The 22,531-nt window shown below is 28.2% G+C and overlaps 2 protein-coding genes across 2 annotated transcripts; both read right to left on the bottom strand.

The window, feature by feature from the left end:
• Positions 1-1,776: 1,776 nt before the first annotated feature.
• Positions 1,777-5,975, bottom strand: LOC119669925 (general odorant-binding protein 28a-like). Its single transcript, XM_038079978.1, has 5 exons — positions 5,869-5,975; positions 3,187-3,259; positions 2,965-3,053; positions 2,758-2,894; positions 1,777-2,000 (listed from the first exon to the last, which is right to left on the bottom strand). Exons 1-5 carry the CDS (start codon positions 5,917-5,919, stop codon positions 1,925-1,927), a joined length of 426 nt encoding a protein of 141 aa, XP_037935906.1. The 5' UTR covers positions 5,920-5,975; the 3' UTR covers positions 1,777-1,924.
• Positions 5,976-16,539: 10,564 nt separating this feature from the next.
• Positions 16,540-22,117, bottom strand: LOC119669923 (serine/threonine-protein phosphatase 4 catalytic subunit). Its single transcript, XM_038079977.1, has 3 exons — positions 21,822-22,117; positions 17,924-18,883; positions 16,540-16,878 (listed from the first exon to the last, which is right to left on the bottom strand). The coding sequence occupies exons 2-3, from the start codon at positions 18,715-18,717 to the stop codon at positions 16,749-16,751; spliced, it is 924 nt and encodes a 307-aa protein (XP_037935905.1). The 5' UTR covers positions 18,718-18,883; positions 21,822-22,117; the 3' UTR covers positions 16,540-16,748.
• Positions 22,118-22,531: the final 414 nt, after the last annotated feature.

Below are 22,531 nucleotides of genomic sequence, written 5' to 3'. Positions count from 1 at the left end.
CAAAATCGTTGCTAATTTTGTGGTTGATGTTAGACATCTATGTTTTTATGAATTATCTGCTATTTCATTATATATTTAGAAGATCGCAAAGTAATATTTTAATTGTTGAGTTGACTGAATGTAAATTTGCCCTGGGTTGTAAATGCAATAAAATGAAGTCGATAAATCAAAAAATTGGTTAACTATATCACGTAGTGCTCAGAAGTATACTCTTAAATTGATAAGTGCTTAGATTAGACACTAAAAAACCATTTAACGACTAAATAATAAAAAATTGCTATATAACATAACTATCTATTAGGAGGGTATTAAAATTCCGGCCAGGCCTAACTAACTGTTTTTTTTTACTTCATAATGCTTCTTATAATTTATTACACTCATAAAATAATAAATCCAAAAGCAATTTATTTTTATTTTATAATTTTATTAGTTATTGCAGTCAATAAGATATAAATTGCAATAGAACTTGCGATTAGTAAGCACACATTTATGAATGTCGAGATTCAACTGTTAATATCTGATAATTGAGAATAATTTATGGCAACTAAACAAAAAAAAATGTGCTTGGCAGTAGCACATTTTTTTTTTATATTAAAAAATTTTATCTAATAATCATTGAAATAATGCAGTAATTATTATTCTAAAGAAAGAACTACAATTAACGAGTATAAATTATACCTATATACAATATATTTTGGAGCTAACTGCTTCGTCAAATAACAACGCAAGAGATAGATTAAATTCATTATCGGAAAGCCAACACTCTTAAGCGGATATGCAAAGAATGAAAGCAAAACCGTGGTATAGATGGGTTATTTTTGTGAAAGTGAAATTAATAATCATAAGGAAATTCAAAAGGAAAAGGAACAAATTATCGGAAAGCCAACACTTTTATGCGGGTATGCAAAAAATGAAAGCAAGACCGTGGCATGGATGGATTGTTTTTGTGAAAGTGGAAATAATAATCATAATGAAATTCAAATGTAAAATGAAAGAAATTATGTATATATTGGAGAAACATTGTAGAAGAAGTTTTAAATCACACTGGGTTTAAATAACTAATGCGATGGTAACTTTCATTCATTAGACTGTATTGAACAATATTTGAACTCGCAAACCTTTTGCTTGATTGGTTATGGTTTTTAAACCCTCAAAAATGAAAGATTGACTAACAAGGTCAAAGTTAATTTATCATTATATGTTTAAGATAACAAAATTTTACGCAATATCTTTGACGCTACCCTATTTGAATTAATAATGAACCGCAAACTCGATAAAATGATAAGTTTACTAGGATTAGCACTACTGGAACATTTACATAATCAAGCAGATAAATATTCAGTGACCTATGTTAATCATATCACATTCAATGAATAAACAATCAAATTATGCTATTCTATAGAAATGATGAAAAATCGAAACCTATTTAAAGGTGAAAAATACAAATATCAGGCAGCCTGTTCCAGCTTTGTATTTCTATCTAGCGTGATGTAAACCAACAAAGCTTCTTTGAAGAAAGCAATTACATATTCTATGAAGAGAACTGCATATTGCTACCATTGAAGAGGGAAACATTTAAAGAAAATTAAGTACTAATCATAAAAATTATATATAGTACCCATATAGAACATAATATTATAGTTTAGTTATCATACTATTTTCAAAAAATAAATATATCTTGAATAATCTGCCTAGAAAAAACATATATTTCAAATTTTTGTTTGCTTTAGCAATACGATTCACAAGTAAAATTATTTTATTAATTTTTACAAATCAAAATAATATTTTTTATATATTAATATTGCACCGAGAAGACAAAGTAGCTTAAAGATAAAAATAATTCATAACAGATTTCATTTTGAAATTCATATATCCTTCAACGTTTGCCAGAGATATCATCAACATTCGGGTTTTAATTCAATTTTTATTCTTCCATAACGAAACCTTTTTCTTTGGCTTGTTCCTTTATACATGCACCGAACTCTTCAGCTGCTTCACAACTATAAAATAAAGTTATTTGTTATTACTTAATAACTAAATTTATTTTTTTAAATAAATACATGTACTCTCTACCTATGATATACTACTACTATATATACTATAAAATATAAATACCGTAGTTTGATAATAACCGCGTAACTGATTTGATTATTATCTGCTTTTATTTTGGTTCGGAAAATCATTATGCGATTGATTTATACGATTATGCGGTGCGATCTCGGTAGATATTCGATTAAATGGGAACCTATAGTAAGACATGTCTTCCAATGTTTGCCAAGAACTAAGTTCATGAGCAATACTTTTCTGTTTCTTCTCCAATCTACAGTTTTACTCAATTCCTTAGAAACACCACCTATGTAGGCGAAATTGATGCTTATCATGTTATGACAGTTTTTATCCATTTCTAAAAATCTGATGATTTCTATGTAGATAAATTTAGACCTATTGGGGAAACAGTTATCCACTCCGGTACAGATTATCCACTCCCATGATTTTTTCTTTTATCTAAAGTCATAAGAAAGGGTTTTCAAGGGTTTTCAAAAAAGAAAAATAACCTGCCTGCCTTTTAACAATCATCTACTTTAATTATCATCTACTTTGCTTCAATAATGAATAAAGTATCTATTATTGAAATTAGTTTAAGATTTTTTTACTTATTGCTGAACTCGTGTGTTAATAACACGTTCTTAAAATATTTTTTCATATTTTAATATATATATATACATATACATATATTTATTACATATCAGTACTTACTGATCATCTGAATCCATTTTTGAGGCACAAGCGTCCATTATTTCAATTCCTATTGCTTCTTGTCCAGCGTCACCGTGTGTTTTAGCTTTAACGACAGCGGCTCCAACATCTTTGTCTAATTTGCCATTAGCATCCATCTAATTAAAAATAATTTGTTTTGTGTAATTTTAATTTATTGTTAACATTAATTTAATAATTTTTACTTACAATTCCCACTTTTTTTAACAAACATGCACGCATACATTTAGCTTCGGTGCTACCAGATGGCTCATGCTTCAGCATTTCTTGTACATCATCTAAAATTATTAAAAATAATATAATTTAAATGTCATCTTGATTTCAATTTATAAAAATTATTTTTAATTAAAATTTTTAGAATATTTTATTATAGTTTTTTAATTAAATTCATTTTTTATTTATTATACTTACCATCTGAAGCTCCGGTTTCTTCTTTACAGTCATTAGCAATGCTAAGCAATTTATCCTTAGAGAATTCTTGAGCCTATGATATAAAAATAATTGATGTGAATATATAATATTAATCAAAATATTGACACCTTTTTAAAATTTAAAATTTTTTTATATATAAAAATATTTTTAGCAGATAACACCTTTTATATATCTTTTTGCGTTATGAATACTATGATACGATATATTTTCCTTCTCTATTGCCCCTTTTTAATTATACATATTATTGTATATATATTAAGTAGTGAAATGTATTATTTATAAATATTTATTTTTATTTGCATGGCCTAATACACATCTGTTATAAACCGGATAAGACTGGCTTCATAAAAATTCTTAGCGCAGTTATGTCTTTGAGTGAATGGTGCAGACTTCATCTAAAGGGCTATTCACTTGGTTAAAGTTTACATTTTTACAACAGGGATCGCTTAGTAACCGCAAAACGTGTTAAACTTACTATAATACTATACATAAATAAAAAAATAAAAAAAAAAACATACTATACATATTACTATATATACTATGTTAATGAATAGCCCTATTTTTCAGTTGGTAGATATGTCAAGAAACATTGCTGATGAATTTGGGGTAGTCGAAATACAAACGTAACTGCCGAAAGACTATTGCATCTATTAAAACTCGTGGTGTGATTTGATATTTTGAATGGATATATTTTAGACCCGTCCTATTTTGAAAATGTTGAAAATCTGACAAGAGTTGACAATTCTGATCACTATAACCCAACTTTTTGATATGAAATGATATGGATATAAAAGATATATGGTTTTAAGAGGATGGTGTCAAAAACCACATAGCACGTTCATTGTTGGCTTTGTTGTGCGAGAAACTTCTTTATATGATTATAATATTTTTTATGTGAGTCCTCGACTGTCATCTGCGAGTTCTATAGCTCGTATCATTGCACTTAATATAGGACAGTCGAGAACCTATATTAAAAATTATATAAGTATATAAATCTTTATTCAAATAATATTTCGTTTTACAAATTAAATCGGTTTAGATGTTTCATTAATTCTTACATTGGCTTGAAATTTAATAAAATTATTTACTATTTCAAAAGACTTAAGACACAAACGTCTTTCTTAATTATATGTCTACTACATCAATTTTGGGATGATAGGCATTTGGCAATACATTTGGCAATTTTGGGAAACAGCTGAACCCAAAAGTTCAATTAATTGAAATAATAAAAAAAATCCTGTTATTGCAATTTCACTACTGTTTGATAAAAACCATGAACTATAAAACCTTAAATGTGATAAAAATAAACGAAATTCTATTTAATAAATCTGGACAATCTATATATATATCTATCTACAAATCTTAAATTTAAATAAGAATTGCAGCCGAATACATAATTAAAATTTACTCTAATTTTATTCAAGACAGATTCTTTGCAACTTTTCTTATGACTGAATTCAATGAATATTTTAAAAGAAAAAATTTTGCAGTGTATACTTATAAGCTCACCTCATTTAAATTATTAAAATAGTGATATTAGCATTTGGTAGTTTAAATATAATTAACTCATTTAAATTTTAAGCATGTCATGAAGTAGGAATAATATACTCGTTTATTATAACTTAGAACAGGGCTGTCCAGACCAGATAAAATTGCGGGCCAATACAAATTACTGAATAAGTTGAAAGGCCGTAGACAGCTGTTTATAATTTTTTGGGATAAAAATAAAAATACGGCGATAATGTTGAATTTAGTTTTATTAATTCTTCATTAATTTATCTTTTGCAATTCTAGCAATAACAACATTATTAGTATTAGTTGTACTTAGGCTAATAATATTTGATTTTTAATGTAATGGTTTACGGCACTGGAGACGAGTTTCTTGAACCAATTGTACAAAGAAAGTGTGTTAATATTTAAAACATTTTAATTTATTTATTTGGGACAACAATAAAATAAAATAATGTGATTTCACTAAAATATAACACAGAAAAATTTGTCTAATTATGGTAAATTAAAAAAATGTCGTGGACCGGATAAATGTAGTCGTGGGCCGTACAAATATAGTCGTGGGTCGCACAAACATTAGTCGCAGACCGCATGAGGGTCATGTGTAGTGCTTTGAACAACCCTGTCTTAGAATATTACATACTCAAATGATTATAAAATTATGCATTTATAACTAGATAGTTTTATAGAAGAATGCATAAGAAGTTTCCAACTTCTTCAAATTTTCACTTAATTTCAGATATTCAATAAAGGTCTTTTTTTCACGGACTTATAGATAATAATTTCAGTTTTAAAACTAAACAAATTATGAAATGAAGTAAAATAAAATATTCAAATGCTCACTTTAAAAAGAATTACTATTTACTATACACATTTCACTCATTTTGTTTAATTTAATTAAATTTATTTATTTACAACTGAATATTAAAATGTGATCATTTAAAAGTTTTATTAAAAATTTACATATTTTTAATAATATTTTATTTTCACTATGTATTGTTTTTAAATTTCACTTAACAATTATTTCATTATTATTATATATTTATGTATATATTTATAGGTATATAATTATATATACTCATGATTTGAATTTTATTATTTTAATAAAGTAATAAATTTTAAATAAAAATTTTATTTTAAAAATTTAATTACCCTGACATAGAACACAGCGGAACACAATAATAAAACACTAAGAAGCTTCATTTTTTATTATTATTAAAGTACTTGTATCTACAAAAAAAAATTATATTTATGAATTTTGAATTTAAAATTGTATTTAGTTACCGACTAAGTTTCAACAATGAATCAGTAAGAAAACTGCAAGTGATACTTTTTATACCTTCACATTTTGATAGATCAAACAAACAATTTCGACACTTGACACACAGAAAACAATTGCAATTAATTTTTGATGAGGTAAAGATACTTACTTACACATGAAAAGCAATTAAATCAGCAATCATAATTTAAATGGAAACAATTTCAGTATACAAAACAGTAGAAATAATTTATTAACTATGTATGACAGAGTCGAGTTTATTTGAAAAATGTATTTTCTCTTAATTGTTATCAGATAGCAACTTAAGATTTATGAACAATTATCCTATATGTATATATATATATACAATAGTGCACTTATACATATTAATAAATATATCTAATGCAAGTGAATCATATATGGAAAATAATGCAATCACCAACGCATTAGTAGTCAGACAAATTGATTAGATTAACATGCATATTGTTTTTTATATTTTATCATTATATTCGAATGGCGCTACAACTAGAATATAGCATTGCTTTCCATTATTACAATATATCTCCACAAATATAATTGTAATAATTATAAGATTTCAGTTTTAAATATATGATAGTATATTTCATGGTAATTGCTCCCAATTTACACACTCGTGATAGATGGGCCATACATCGCTAAAAAGAGATTTAATTTATTAAACATTGCTGCTATTTATATAATGTTTTCTTTAAAAATGTTCAAATCCAATGGCACTTTTATTTACCAATTTATTTTCTACTGTTACCTTCGTTACTGCTGCCTTTATAGGTAGTTTCCTTTTTTATATATACATTGTGACCGAAAGGTTTCCGGAAATTTTAAATAAAACGCAAAATTCTTAATCTTCATCAATATTTATTTTATCTCCTTCAAAATATGCTCCATTAGAAGCGATACACAAATGCCAACGTTTCTTCCAATCATCAAAACATTTTTTATAGGCGCTTTCCGGTATGGCTTTGAGTTCCCTCTGCGAATTCTGTTTTACGTCTTCTATGGATTCAAAACGCGTTCCTCTGAGTGGTAATTTGAGGTTGGGAAACAGGAAAAAGTCACACGGTGCAAGATCAGGTGAATACGGTGGCTGTTCGATGGTATTTATTGAATGTTTGGCCTTAAAATCGTTGATAATGTTGAACAAATTGAGGTGAATCGGAACAAGCCGGGCGTTGACACGTCGCATACACAAATTGTCCACCAAAATCAAACGAGCCATCTCACGACCGATGCCTAGCTCTCGTGCTATCTCTCTAACACTCACATGAGGATTTTTGAACACGATTTCCTTTGCCTTTTCAATGTTTTCGTCGGTGGTAGAGGTCGAAGGTCGTCCAGAACGCGGCATGTCTTCGACGGTCGTACGACAGTCCTGAAAGGCTTTGTACCACTCATAAACTTGAGTTTTCGATAAAACTGATTCCCCATAAGCCTTTTGTAGCATTCGCAACGATTCTGCACACGAAATTTCGTTCGAAAAACAAAATTTGATGCAAACTCTTTGTTCAATATTTTTTTCCATTGTTTTTTTCGCAACGCACTACTGAGGTGAACTGGTTTCAACAGCTGCCGTAAACGAACTGTCTGACAGATCGCGCTCATTTTTGGCATATTAATTAAGGACAGTGCTGCCAAACTACATAAACTTAAAATATCGAAAAATATACAGCGCGCGAATTTTAAATGAGAATTTCCGAAAGCTTTTCGGTCACAATGTACGTTATACATTTAAGTTGAGTTGAGACAAATGTACAACAACAAACGTTGCTGTCTTGTATATTCAAAAGTTTGTTTGTGAGTCGTTGATGTAAATCAGGGCTGTCCAGAGCAGATATAATCGAATACAAATCACAGTTTAGAATGGAGGAAATCAGTACATACGTCCATAGTTTTTTTGGAGATAAATAAAAAGACGGTTGTAATGTAAAATTTAGTTTAAATTAAATTAAAAATAAATTATTGTAATTTTACTAATATAAATATCAAAGCAAAATTTGCGGATTTGTGTTAGATTAGAAATATGTCGCGGACCGCACATATTTTATCTGCGGGCAGAATGTAGCCCGTGGGTTGTGCTTTGACATGTGCTTTGACAGTCCTGATGTAAATCTTATAATATAAATTAGATTTTAATTTACATATTATATAATTTAATATATAAATTATATATTATATAATTTAATATATAAATTATATAATTTAATATAAATAGTAATATAATATGACATAATAATAATAATAATAGTATAATAATATAAATACTAAACTATCCACTGCTAACAAATATAATTCAAAAAAAAAATCAAAAGAATTAAGAAATAAAATCAATTGAATTTAAATATATAAAAAATGTTTATGCTTAAAATAGGTTAGTATTTATGAAAATTATCTAAACTTTTTATTAGAAAGTAAAGACTAATTTTTGGAAACTAGGAATTATATCAATTTTACTTACAACTTAAGTAAGTTACCAAATTCAGTAAAGTTTAAAAAGTCAGGGTAGAATAGCGAGTGCTGATATAACTGTCAGTACTTCCACTTGGAAATATCTATTGCCAATTGTGAATTCATTATAGTTGTCTGGTAGAACCAGGTTACACCAATCATTGTTATCTTGTGATATTGTCCTTTTTGAACTAATGGTCTATCAGATAATGCTGAGTATAACCGACAAGTCTACCTTCATTATTTTTATAAGAATGATTTAAAAAGGCTTAGGTCCCGAAGATATCCGTCTCATCTTAGTCAGACAGAGACATTGAAAGTCATAAATGGATTCTATTTCATCCTCAGATTTGCAAATCTTGCACAAGCCACTTGTCGATCGTTGAAACATTGATAACCTATTAGTGATCCAACAAGTACACGAACTGTATGTTTATGAAATCCCATAAACCTTTCCTGTTAACAAATTCAGTAAAATGATTTTAGAATAAACAAAACCATATAAAAACCTATAACATTTCAACTGTTTTTAATTGATTATAAGTGCAGTGCAATTAAATGAATCACCATATAACATTGGAACGAATGTGGTTTTTAAAAAACTAACGTTTTATTATTCCTACTGTTGTTAGTATAGTTTATAACCATATTCTATAGACCATATTATTTTTTAAAATATTAAACATATAATTAATAATTATACTTCTTATCATACAGGTTTTCAACTGATTCTGTTTTACTTCGCTTAATCAAGTCATATTTTCCATTTTTAATGATGAATCTCAATCGAGAAATTATAAACAGATCTCAAAAATTAAAGTAATATATGGATATATGGAACGTACAAAACTTAACACCTCAAATGGTCTTATATTCAAAGTAATTAAGACTATTGGGCATATAGAGGAATGGCTTAAGTATTACGTACACAAGTTACTTATTAACTTATTAAAATAAAAGGAAATATTCGGCATCAAATTAAAAAATATATATACATATATATTGGCATACTTAAGCTATTTGAATGTACCGTGTCTGATATATTGGGTGTTACTTGATAAACCTTTTTTTAAATAAATCTTTTTTGATAGTCTTTATCTAGATAAATATTAGAAATATATCCACGACCACGACTCTTCGTTGAATCTCTAGGCAGACGTAATTTTTGGTGTTTAGCTGGTTTGCAAATAAACACATTCTTTCACACTTCGAACTTATAATGGTCAACAGTAACGTGGGTCGCAAGACGCTCAGGAGATTTGTTTGTTGACAGAAAGTACCTTGTTTTGATAGCATATTAGTAAAACGAAAATTGAAATGAAACTATGACTGAAGGTATTATATATAAATTTAAAAAAATAAGTAAATTTATATACTGCGTTTCATTCCCGACTTCTCTAATCCTAAACCTCTCAAAACAAACATTATAAATAAACCAAATTTACAATATCAAATTCAATATCAATTCAGAATCCTATTGGCTTTAAAATTGTAACTCTAACCTAATCTCTTATCTATTGATAGTCTATAAGTCAAATACTTGACTTTTAATTATAGTAATTCTAAATATTTTTCCAGAAAGCAATAAAATTATTCCTCAAACCATACACTTATATCTTTTATCTGTATAGGTCATCGTAATCTATCAATGAACAATAGTTCATGAGTCAAATTTTGACTTCTACGTTGTTGTTATTGTAATATTTTTTACTAAAAATATATAAAATTATTCTTCAAGCTAGAAATAATGTCTATAATAGATGTTAGTCATAGTATCTAATATTTTATATGTCGTAAATTTCTAGCTGAGTTTCCATTTAAATATGAAGGTAATTAATTTGAACTTGATTTTAAAGGTAAACAGGAATTTTTATCGTAATTATTTATTAATCGATAAACTTTTGCTGACCCTTCCACAATTATTAAAATAACTACTTATTTATCATACTAATTATCACACTCACTTTTCTAATAAGTATTTATCATTTTCGGTTTTTTTTTTGTTTTTTGTAACTAAAACCTTTACTCTTGATCATTTGGGTCAGTAATCATTTCTCCATATTATGAAAAACAATTGTTTCTTCCTTCGACTATAACGTTTTATACAGCACATAAAAACTTAAGAGACTGATTTTCAAATTAAAAACGAAATATTAATTTGACCTACATATTTATAGAGACTAATAAAACTTAATCCTACAAATTAAATTTTTTTCAACTCTATACAATAAATAAGAAAGCATATTACTGGATGAGGATGTCCTCATCCTTGTTTTTTAATAACTAAATTTTAAAAGGTTTATAATAAACCTTTAAGTACACAATAAATAAAAGTTTATCGGAGAAAGAGAACAGATTTAACTTTATTATAAAAAAATACTTTTTTATGGCCTCTTGATCAGCAGTAGATAGAGTAGCTTCAGATAAACTGAAAGCGTAACGAGTACGTTTTTTTATAAAGAATATATAAGTACTACATAAAATAGACTCAAGACGCATATAGTCACTGAATAATTGAAATGTGTGTTTATTGACTTTTTTTGATGAATAAAAAGAAATACATATTGTATATATCTATAGACCACATTATTTTCTAAAATATGAGTCATATAATTAGTAGTTAAAGGTTAGGTTATAAAGATTATCAACTGATTCTGTTTTACTTCTATTCAGTAATCCTTATATTAAAATCGTTAAGGCTGTTGAAAATTCTTTCTGACCTCTTCTTTGGTATAAAAAGGATTTGTATTTTTTATTTAAATATCTATGGGGCGATGGTAAAAATTCATAAAAATTATGTGTTAATAATGGAAATTGTATTTTATTAAACTGACTTTTAAGCCCTTTGAACCATAGGTGTCTATGTAGTATATAAACTACACGATTTATGTTAAATTAGTTTGAAAATCAAGTTTATCATAATAAATATTTAAAAAAATAAATTATTAATAAAAAGCTTATAAAAAGTGGGATTTGCTTTTTTAAGAATAATAAATAATATTATTTGGAACGTTAATTTTGAGTATATTTCTGTATGTATTTCGGGAAATTCGTTTTTTTTCGCTTTCATCAGGAGAATTCCTAATATATATATTTATATTATAAATATTAATTAGTTCTATTATTTAAAATTTAAAAAATTTTATATGACAAAGCTCCATGCTACATCAGAATTGAAGACATACATAGAACCTAAGAGTCGAGAGTGTGCAAAAGTATATGAAAGACAGTGCTAAAATTGTTCGATTCTATGGAAGCGCATACTAATTCAGAATTGCTCTCTCTCGAATCAAATGCAATATATATTCCATCAAGAAGATATGTTAATTTTCATAATATACTTCTATAAAATCATCTGTTAACAGTGGATCATCAAAATGGTCTCAGAGACTATTGAGTAAATGTATTTTAAACACTAATTCGGGTAAGATCAAGTAAAGGAGAAGAAGTAATTTTTGAAATCCAGAACTTTTACATTCTCACGCTGAAAAAAAAAATATTTTTATGTATCTCACACACCTAAACAACCTTTTGTAGGGTATTATAAGTATTCATTTGGTACTTTTTTGAAAGAAATTGATTATAAATCAACGTGTGAAAACCAAGTTGTTACTTTGTTGAAAATTGTTTATATAATTGAATATTTTAATTACTATTCGTACCATTAGACGATAATTGCATAAGATTCTCGTGCAAAAACTTAGTGTTAATGAATTTTATAATATCTACAATAACTCAAAATGCACAGCAGCCTATCGTGTAACGTGAAATCATCATTATTTGATCAAAATTAAAATTTCCATTTTAAAATTTGATTGAAAGACAAGCACGCAAATAAGGTCTTTTCAAAAGCAAATAAACATCTGTCAAGGTTCCGATTACCTTAAATGTCTTGTGAAGCAATTTAGTGCAAATTTTTTTTTTTTTTTTGAATACTATAATATATAAGAAAACTGTATTTGTTTTATTTAAATTAAGGGTTTTCTTTGTATTATATGTAATACATCTGTTTAAAATATAAACAGATAACGTTGAGCAATTGCTCAATACAATTTTTAATAATAATGCTGTTTACTGATGTTTTTTTATTGGAACTGATGTTTCAACAAACATATTTAACTAATGTAATATAGACTTCTATCCAGAGAAACAAAGATAACAATGTGTATTTCGACCATAAGACCAATCACTTCATGTGGATCTAAATCAAGGTTACAAAAGCATATAAAGAACGATTACTCGCTACTAAATCTATAGGTTAAATTTCTGCTTCAAAGATGTTTTTAACCCATAAGCATCTGCTATGGAGTCTTTTTCAGTGAATGATACCAATCTAATATATGGTTGTAGATATACCATCTCAATTCTTTTCAGAACTCAATAATAGAGTTAAGCTTTGAATTATTTTAAAAAACTTGGGAAGACTTTTCAAGGTGTCATGGTACATTAGGACGAATGACATCCTCAGGGACCTCATGCATTAAAAAAATGCATAAAGAATAGAGTCCTGAAATTATTAACAAAAACTGATCTCAAAATGGTTATATGCTCATCGGGGAGGTATGCAGATCTGCTTTCATTTATTGCTTAATCTGATGAAATGATAAACAATAATCCAGTCAAGGTATAAAGAGGGGTTTTAAAGATATCTACTTCAGGTGCATCATGTCTCATGGTATTAATATGCCTAATGAGAATATTTTCTAGTCTTTCGCGATTAGAAAACTGCCTATGCCTATGCTGAAAACTGCCTATTTTTGATAATCCATAGATTAGCTCTTCTCCCATTAGGATTGAATATGAATATAATGAGGTGTTCTAAGAGTTATAAGAGGACCTCAATGGACGCCATTAGATCGCATGGCTCCGTATTACTTATATACGCCAGTCTATGTATCCTATTAAGTGTTTGATCATCATTTGTTGATTCAAAATCCTAATATCTTGAAGAACAGAATAGTTTGGTGTTTTTACCTTCCGTCTGTTGTACTGTCTAGTTTCATTTAAGAATTATTAGCTTCTGATCAGTATTTTGGATATTAAATTCCAACTGATCGCCAAGTTAAGATATGTGAGCATGCTAGCTTGTTTCTTTTAATTTATGTCCATATTTTAGATCCCACAAAAAGAAAAAAACGTCCGACGTGTCTATAATATATATCATTTAAAAATTTAAGAAATTAACTATTATATTTTCAGAAAAAATAAATTAATTTTTATTGCTGATATTTTTTTACATACAATTCTGTAAAAATTATTTATTATAATTTATTGTCTTAATGACCAAAATTTTTTAATAATAATTTAAAACGAGCTAATTTTTCAATAGTTTATACATTTATATTATAAGAACATTATAGTACCATGACGATGACTATAGAATATAATCGAAATATTGGTTTATAATATTGGTTTATAATATTGGATTAATATCATAATATTGGCTGGAATAAAAAAAGTGTATTATTTAACTATTAACCTATTAGCCCCTTTTAAAAAAAAATTATTATTAAAATTTTTTATAAAAAAATGATACCGAGTTTTCTTTAATGATAGGTGGTACAAGCCTTTGTAAAGACAAAATTTCTGTTCAGTAAGGTTTGGCTATTCATAATGAATCATTTAACACTGGAGCAATGCCTTCAAATTATGGAAATTTATTTTGAAAAAAATAAATCTATTAGCGAAGTTCATAGAGCACTTGGTTAATGGTTAATGGTATTTGGAGGTTTTCGGGTTAGGCTAAGGCCCCTATGCACTGCGACCAGTTTGATCTATTGTGTACCCCTTTGTATTTAGATATTTAGTATCTCGAGCAATCGAACCAGCTGCTTCGGAGGGAGTTTTCGAAGGTCTTCATCCTCTACTTGGTATGTACCTAAAGTTTTGTTTTTTCTGTGACCTAGTGCATCTCAGTTGGTGATCAGATGTTCCATAGACTCTTCCTCATCACAGCAGAATCTGCAAATATTAATGTCTGATATACTTATTTTAAGTAGGTGTTTATTACATGCGGCGTGGCTTGTTAGTGCACCAGAGAGTGACTTTAGACTCTTCTTGCTTAGGTTGAGAGCGGTGTTTGCTCTTTTGGCATCAAAATTTTAGAATTATTTGGAATGATATAGGCCGTCTATCCCATTCCAGTATTCATTGATACTTTTTTGGATCCATTTTTTTTTTGTTTCCTGTTTTATGTTCGTTTTATTGAAGCCAAAGAAGGGGTTGGACCAATTAATGATCCTTGTGCCCCTCATAGAGCACTTAGTCAAAGAATTATGTTTGGCAAAATTGTCATATATGGAGCGCAAATAATCTTCAAGCCGTTAGCGAATCTCCATTACATCCATTAAAATTGACTATTTGGTACGGTTTATATGCTGGCGGCATCATCATTACAGTGAATGGTGAGCAGTATCGAGCCATGCTGACTGAATTTGTATTTTGTTTTTAAAAATTAATCAGTTAAATATTGAACATCAAGGACATTTGGTTGCAATAAGACGTCACCATACAGACTTGCCATACAGCGCGCTTAACAACTTTATTTTCACAAGTGGTCATGTTAACTGGATCAACTAACTAGTTTGTGCTCGCTACTAAACCCCTCTCGATTAATTTTTATGGGGCTAGGGCTATGTTAAGTTGTTGGTTTATACCGACAAACCAGCAGCCACAAACTCTTGACGCATTGGAAGCTAATATTCATGCCACCATGTACGCCATACGGCCACATTTATTGCAAAAAGTACTCAAAATTTGGACTGATCGAATAAACCATATAAGACGTAGTCGCGATGAACTTATCATCAGCCGGAAAGCCTTTTCAAAAATAAATGTCATAAAATTATCTATCAGATTATATTAAAATAATTTTCATTCCAACAATATTTCTATCTTGTATTATCATTTTAAGTTCTCATGTAGCAAAAAAAAAACAACCGAGATAACCGTGATATTACAAATCAGTGGCATTACACATTAGTGGTATTACACTTCCATATCATTATTCTTACATGGTATTTTACATCCATGGTATTGCACAGTCGTTGTATTACAACTGGCAATTTTTTTACTCATGTATGACAAAATGTACCACTCGAATCCAACCTAATTTTTACTTCTTTCACTATTAAAATTAGGTTCTTTAAAAGAAAAAATAGGCTGAGTAATGTAGTGGTACAATACTCGTATCTAACGATATCATTTATATATAACATATGATTGATATAACAATCTACAGTTATAGAGCATTCCGTAAAACTATCTGAAAACTATTAGGTCTTGCAATCTTAGAGATTTCATAAACGTTTAACCAATTAGACACAAATAAATACTTTTTTTTATATATATTTTAATTAAAATCAATATACTATTTAAAAAATACAAATATACTTTTTTAAATTTAGGACAACTGCACTCTATTTGTTTTTCTAAGTATTGGTTCTTATATTACATTCGCTCAAAATAATAAATAAAACATGCATTTATTTAATAATTGTTGTATATTTAAGAGTTGCGGCAGTTATTTAATTTATTTTTCATGTAGTAAACAATTACATTTACTTTCTTAATTACAATCTTAATTTGTTTATTAAATTCAACTTTTTATTTTAAATCTTGTGAAAAATGTAATATGCTTATTTAATTAGGTTTTTATATCTTATTTGTATTGAATGTTCTAATATTTATTGTTTATCTTTTTTGTTGTATTGTTTTATTTATTTTTTTTTATTTTAATTTTTTTCTTTTTTTGTTGTTTGTATATTTAGTAATATTTTAGGAAGGAAATGAAATATTTTGAGTTTATACATAAACTAAAATCAGTTTATAAAATCAGAATATCAGAATATTTAACTAAAATGGTACAAAATTTTATGATATATGTCTATGTATTTGTAGTGAGTCGTCTTGGTGCTGTTTTTAACAATGGAATTAAAACTAAACATTCTTTTTCATAATAGTTAGTAACATAATACACATATCATTTATATCACTATTAAAATTATACAAATTTATTTTTAATTTCATTAAACAATTAACTACGTTTTTGACTTGATTAAATAAATTATGTCTATAGTCGAATATTACAATTGAAAACTTTTTTCTTTTTTTGATCTCTTAACAAGCCATACTTAACCGAAACTGTTTTAAAGGAAGTCTGATGATATGCCTTATGAAACTTAAATATACTTATTTTAGTTATAAACTTAAAAACAGCAACCACGAGCTTATGGTTTTTTAGTATTTGTTTCAGAAATATTTATTTTTATACACTAAAAATATAGAGTAAAACTTATAAGAAATAATCAGCTTGCGGTTTCTTTGATGGAATTCCTCGACTTTCTTGAGGTGCTGCCTCGAATATAACAAAATCGCGATGCAGGTACTCATTCAGTTCCAATATTGCGGCAACGTTTCCACATCTGAAATAAATAAGAAAATATTTTATTTAATAAATCTATAACATTATTAAATAATATAAAAAAATTGGTTATATTTTCCCGCATTACTCCTATTATAATATATAATGTATTAAAATATGATTTGGTACCAAGAGAGTTTTCGAAAATCTAGCAAAAAAAAACACAGTACTCCACCATTAACAACACTTAATGAGCTATAATATATAATATAACATAATATAGATATATAACAATAGTATAGTAATATAGATATAATAATATATAGACAATATATAGATATATAATATAATATTAAATATAATAATATAATATAATATATATAGATAGAATAATATAAATAAATTAATATAATAATATAACTAATTATATTATATTATAATTATAATATAATAATTAATTAATATAATTATAAAGATGTGTTTAGTTAGAAATTTTTATTGTTGATAGACTAATAATTGGTTATGCCCTGCCTTTCTTAAAATCTACTGTGCGCTGAATACTTCATACCTTTTTGGGTTGTCCATACACCAAGTCTCCTGCTCTGACGTATGAACAACTTATTTAACTTTTTTCCATGGTATCACTATGAAGTCGGCTTTGGTGCACAAATTCACTATTTCAAAGTAAGCTAAACTAATCTGACATACAGGTGGGGTCTAGCTGTATTATATTTCGTCATGACCCCAAAACAGTTTCGAAGAGCTCAGCAAGCAAAAAGTGGAATAATAGAATTTATAATGGGTAGAAGAATTAAATTTGTATAGAGAGGGGTTTGGTGAAAAGTCATTTTTATAACATCTAATGAGACATGCAATACATAGAATTTATAAAGCTTTTGTATAGATACTGATGATACCACGTATCATATTCTTTACACATGTTTTTTATTCCAAACGGTTAGCCAAATAGTTACTTCATATATATTATACATACATATGGCTTAATCGACTACTGAAACAATAGCTTTAACTGACATGTTTTAAAATACGAATATCATAAATGTAACAAGAAGAAAATACAACTTATGTAACATAAATAAACTTACCTGTAGCAATAATTAGGTGCGGACCAAACCGTCAAAACGGTTTCATTGAAATGCCATTTAAATCCTTCCATCACAAGTTGATGTGCACGACAGATCATGTCAATATCGTTTGTTCGATTAAATTGCGATACAACATCGGAACCGAAAAGATAACCTGCACCGCGTGGGGATACACCCCAACCAGTTTGATCTTCAGGATCGCTCCAAAGTAAATCACACATTGGACCATCGTGCGGTACTTCTTGTTTGCGATCAATTGTGCGTATTTGATCTAAATACTGAATGGAAGGAGATAAGCCGCCATGTACGCAAAATATTTTACCATCAATAATGGCGGATAAGCTGAGATAATCAAAAATTTCGGTACAATAACGCCAAACGGCTGTGGAACCGTATTTACGTAAGCATTCGTCATAAAATCCATAGACCTGAGTAATTTGTCGAGATTCGTGATTTCCGCGTATTAATGTGATACGATCTGGATAACGCACTTTTAAGGCTAATAATAATAAAAATGTCTCGACACTGTAATAACCGCGATCAACAAAATCTCCCATAAATAAATAATTCTTTTCCGGTACATCGCCACCAACTTTAAATAATTCTTTCAGATCATAAAACTGTCCATGTATATCACCGCAAACTGTAACTGGCGAGTCCACCCTTTGCACATTGCCCTCCTCTACAAGTATTTCCCGCGCTTTTGCACATAACGCTTTGACTTCGTTTTCTCTTATTATTTCACATCTCTTCAATTGTTCTATTTGTCGATCGAGATCACTATAATCAGTCATTGCTGCGTTGCTACTTGATGAACAGTCAGCAGTGTTAATACTGCCGCCGGTGGATGTAGGGAAAAGTATATTATTTTCTGTATTTTTGACGGTGATTTTGAAAATTTTATATTTATCACGTTCAGTACTGAATTATCGATGTGAACCGTGTTGCTGATAGTTATAGCTAAAACATAAAAATAAATAAATTAATATATTATTATATATATTATTATAGAACTAAGTTAGTTCTATTAAAAATAGACGTGTTAAAAAATTTAAGCAATAACGTTGTCTTTGACTCTGCCAAAGCATCAATATTTGCCACACAATATTTTAAAAATTTTATTAACTTAAATTGCATCGAATTAAGAGACATTCAATTAGCAATAACTTTGCAAGTGTTTACACTACGTCTACTCAAACCCATGTCGTTTAAAACCCATATTTTATTTAGAGAAGTCTTTCTCCTAATTGAAATTCATAAGTAAATAACTGTGATGTTTTGACCCATTTGAAAAAAAATTTCACTATAATCATCTACTCTGTAAAAATTTTTCTACTATGCCTAGTTATTGATATATCGGCCTTTAAAGTTGACAATTTGTACAGAGAAAACTCCAAATAGATGGCGCTAATAGTATGTGTAATCAATCTTAAAATTGCATATACTAGTTGCCGATAGATGACGTATATAGTTTATGGTTACTGTTATCAATGCAAAAAATTTACAACGTTAAACACCCATATCTCGACAGGTAAACTATATCAGCATATAATGTAGATAAAAAGTCGCGCAAAATGACTGAATACACTATAATCTGTTGTATGTATACCCAAAAAAAGAGCGCATTTAATTATTTTCATTGCGAAAACAATATAATTGTGATAGAGTAACTTAATGTAGAGTTATAATGATGTTTAGTTTTATTAGAACAGGTACTCCAATATCTCAAAAAGAAAATTTTGTGAAATCTAGTAGGCTTCCGACATTGCAAACAATAGGATGCGGTATATAGGATGATTTTTTTCTCAAGACCCTATAATCCACAAGAAGAAGACAACAATAAATAAGTAACTAAATAATATATGAAATGATATGCTTTTATCAAATGTTATTTTTGTGATCATTTTAGAAAATAATCTGAATCAATGAATTGAACCTTTTATAGCAAACAAATACCTCACGAATGAAAACTTAGGTAAAACCAAACAAAGCGACTAATTCCAGGAACTGCGAGGTGTACGTATTTATGTTCGCAGACAAAATTTGAAAATAATCCTTATTCACTTTCGAAAATTAAAATCTATATAAATAAATTAATCCCAGAGTTATAAATTACTGTCTTAAAAATGATAATGAAAACGTAGGGAAACCAAATATTACGACTAATTTCTAAAACGACCGAGTCTACATCCCGAAGCTACTTATCGTGTTCGAAGACCAAGTTTCGTTCAACACTTCCAAAAGGGATAATACAAGAAGATCCTTGAAGGCTACAACAACAACAACTGATCTCAATCGGTTTCAAGAGCAGTGGTGTCCACGTCCCGGTGCACTCTTTAAGTGCGAGAATAAAGTGCCGTATAACATTCACTAAAAGGACTATCTGCAGATCTCCGCATGTTTCACAAGAACTACTTTTTTTAATATATATGGTCAGCTAAATTTCAATAAATTAATCAAATTTTTGTTACTGCTTCTTCATTACTGTTTGGACCCTTCTAAAAAAAAATGAGAGAAGCGAAAGGTTCCAAAAGCTTTTAAATTTGTATAATTCAACTATTTGTTTTTTTTTATCATAAGATTTAATTTCTTAAAATAATTTCAATAAACACACCTGATTTCGTGGTTTTTAGTAGAATTACAGAAATAACTAAATTCGCATGGGTTCCGGGAGCAACTAGATCAACGTTCCAAAACTACTCATTCTCTCAGATGACCATCGCCTTTTTTAAAAAACTAAAGGAAGCAAGTCTGCTTTCATAACTTTTAGTAGAGTTACAAAAACATCAGTTGTTGTAGTTCCTTTGGAAGATGTTGAAAAACTTTCCAAAGGAGATTCCTAACTCCTTTTGGATTCCTGGAGCGACTGGGTCAATGTTTTAAAGCTACTCATCTATTCAGTTTACAAAGATATTCTCTCGGCTTTTTAAAAGGCAAGGAAATCACGTCTGCCTTTAGAACAAGTTACAAAAAATAAAATTCCTTCAGTTTTATGAGTGATTCCCACGGCCACTTAGTCCCGGAACCAATGTATTTTTGTCAGATGAATGTTTTAAACTAACTTAACAACAGCAAATGTTAGTAGATTAGCCTGTTTAATCCTAGTATAAAAAGTACTTCATAAAAACCGGTATTTCTTACAACAGACACTGAACACTGACACTACGAATTTGATACATTTTGCTAAACTATCGATTATTATTTAGTATTTTGACGTCGGCATTCAAATGCCGGTTAACTCCTTTTTGACCTTCGCTTGGCCTTGTGCTAGAAAGAACCATCAACAAGTAAGCAAGTATACAACTTTATTTAAATAATTTTCTACACTTCGAAGAAGAAGAAAAAATATGATTAATTAAACTTGATCTACGTTCTCTGCTAATATTGTATTTACTTTTTATTTTGGTTTTTGCAACAAAAACAAATACACAAGGAATTTTACAACAAAACTGTGTTAAATTACGTAAAGAAAACCTTCAAGCAAGCAAAAAAATTTTTTACTCTGCTTTTGTTAGCGAATTGTGAAAGTGTTTAAGCCTATATTCATGGCTAAAATATATTAAAGCCAACGTTACATTTTTCACTTTAAAAACTTCTCTTTTTTTTATGTGTAAAAACCAAAAAGAAAAACAAAATGACAATTGCATTAGCAATGCAGAGCATAAAAACAGACACGCGTTAGTCATGCAAAAAAAAAAAAACAAACATTTATAAACAAATGCTATTTTAGTGCAATCAATATTATTATAATTTTCTTTGAAATCAAATAACTTATTTTTTTCATACATATTATTTTTTAAATAGTTTTCTTTTTTACTGTAACTCAATTGGGTTTCAGGTAGCAGTGAATGGTACGTTTTTTTTTTGTTTTTTGCTGACATGTTTGACAAAGTCTCACCTTTTTCATAAATTTATTTCACAACTCATATATCGTAAATTCGTTTCATCTGTGTTTATCTAATCATTCACTTTCTTATTAATATTATTAATATGACTACACAGTTTTATTTTAAAACGTTTTTCTTGGAATTAAAATTATAAATAATATAAACAGAAATCCATGTAAAACCACGCTCCGCTGCTCTAACACTCGCGGTTTGTTGGCTTTCTTTCTGCTTTATCTTGTTGTTCTTTGAGTTTGCGACAGTGACAACAATTACTATACACTCATCGCGCCAAAAGTCGCCATTTTCGTTATTGTGTTCAGCAAATGTCAAAATTACACATCAATAAACACGAATCAAACACTTGACACAATTTATGAACACAAATATTTAATTTACACAATAACATTTTAGTGAGTTATTTTTTTATTTAATTCGATAAGTTTTTACCTAAAAGAATATTTATTTTCTTAATAACGTTTTAAAACGAAAAACTTATTAATTACATTTAGTTATGTTTATATTTCTTAATTATATGTAAAGCTATACGTGTATTGGTATTTTAATGCAAAATAAAAAATTGGGACAGCTAAAATTATTAACAAAACTCTTGTGTGAATCCAGGATTACATACAAACATAATTCAATGTTTGTACTAAATCCGCACGAATGTTTTATTTGTAATGTTAGCTGTCATATTTATAATTTTAAGTGTCAATCATTG

This window comes from Teleopsis dalmanni, chromosome 1, assembly GCF_002237135.1.
Source record: "Teleopsis dalmanni isolate 2A chromosome 1, ASM223713v2, whole genome shotgun sequence".
NCBI lineage: Eukaryota > Metazoa > Arthropoda > Insecta > Diptera > Diopsidae > Teleopsis > Teleopsis dalmanni.
This window is presented reverse-complemented; position numbering and strand designations above follow the sequence as displayed.